This window comes from Palaemon carinicauda, chromosome 29 (genome assembly GCF_036898095.1).
Source record: "Palaemon carinicauda isolate YSFRI2023 chromosome 29, ASM3689809v2, whole genome shotgun sequence".
Classification (NCBI taxonomy): Eukaryota; Metazoa; Arthropoda; class Malacostraca; order Decapoda; family Palaemonidae; genus Palaemon; species Palaemon carinicauda.
The window spans coordinates 35,779,230-35,780,525 of NC_090753.1; the positions used below are offsets into that span (position 1 = coordinate 35,779,230).

General features: G+C 39.7%; 1 protein-coding gene across 1 annotated transcript; it reads left to right on the top strand.

Annotated features, from left to right (window-relative positions):
- Positions 1-209: 209 nt before the first annotated feature.
- LOC137622503 (protein FAM200C-like) lies at positions 210-1,254 on the top strand. The gene is made up of 2 exons (XM_068353108.1): positions 210-326; positions 637-1,254. Exons 1-2 carry the CDS (start codon positions 210-212, stop codon positions 1,252-1,254), a joined length of 735 nt encoding a protein of 244 aa, XP_068209209.1.
- Positions 1,255-1,296: the final 42 nt, after the last annotated feature.

A 1,296-nucleotide genomic window follows, 5' to 3' on the forward strand; every position in this document is an offset into this window, starting at 1 on the left:
GACGTTTCAAACCACAGTCAATTGCTTGTATTTGTACGATATGTACATGAAAAGAACATCAAGGAAGAGTTTTTATTTTATAACGACTCGAAACCACAACCAAAGCAGTTGACGTATTCAAGCTGATCCAATCTTTCTTAGATCGTCATGAGCTGGCATGGGATTTGATTGGGTCTATTTGTACGGATGGCACTCCTGCCCTGATTGGCATGAAATCTGGATTCGTGTCTATAGTCAAGGAGAAAGCTCCACATGTGCTCACCACCCACTGTGTTCTACATCGCCAAGCTCTGGCATCCAAAACCTTGCCAAAGATACTGAAAGAAGTGATGGGAATACTTGTGTAAAACAGTCAACTTCATTCGTGGACGTCCATTGAATCACCGACTGTTTAAAAAATTCTGTGACGAGATTGGAGCGGAACACGGAGTGTTACTGTACCACACAGAAGTACGTTGGCTGAGTCGTGGCAGTGTTCTCATACGTGTAGTGGAACTTCAGGATGAAATTCTCGAATTTCTCAAGCATCAACAATCACCAATTGCAAAGCACTTTGAAGATGAACATTTCATTGTTAGCCTGGGATATTTGGCTGATATTTTCAGTCTTCTCAATGATTTGAACACATCAATGCAGGGAAGAGATGTGGACATCATTCAAGCCAAGGGAAAAGTCGTCGCATTCACAAGGAAACAACCTATCTGGTGTCGCCGTGTTGAAAGTGGTAACCTGGCAAACTTTCTTAACCTTGACAATATCCTTACTAAAGATGGTAAAACACTACCTGTAGAAATACTTCAAGAAGTCAAGAATCATTTGGAAATTCTAAGTACAAATTTTGAGGGTTACTTTTCAGATACTAATGATCTTTGCATGGAATCGGTTTGGATACAAAACCCTTTCTCATTTGATGTATCTAGACTGAGTGATAACGATATAGCAAAGGATGATTTCACTGAATTCCAAGAGGACCCAAGAAAGAAAGCTGATTTCAAAAGGGCTGGGATGGATGTCAAGCAGTTTTGGTGTGAACAAATCTCAGCTTACCCAAGCTTGGCAATAAGAGCAATGAACGTTTTGGTTCCCTATACAACTACGTATCTCTGTGAAATAGGATTTTCTGTATTATTATATCTGAAATCAAAGTGGAGAAATAGACCTGATGTGTCAGATGACATGCGAGTAGCTTTGTCAGCAACTGTACCACGATTCGATGCTTTGATTGCAGGAAAACAACAGCAAATATCTCACTAGGCTTGTAAAAGTATGTTTTATGTTGTCAATTTGGAAAAAAAA

Coding starts and splice junctions, on each gene's coding strand:
- LOC137622503 (XM_068353108.1), top strand. CDS start 210: ATGAAATCTGGATTCGTGTCTATAGTCAAGGAGAAAGCTCCACATGTG. Junction 327..636: donor TGCCAAAGATACTGAAAGAA/GTGATGGGAATA, acceptor ACATCAATGCAG/GGAAGAGATGTGGACATCAT.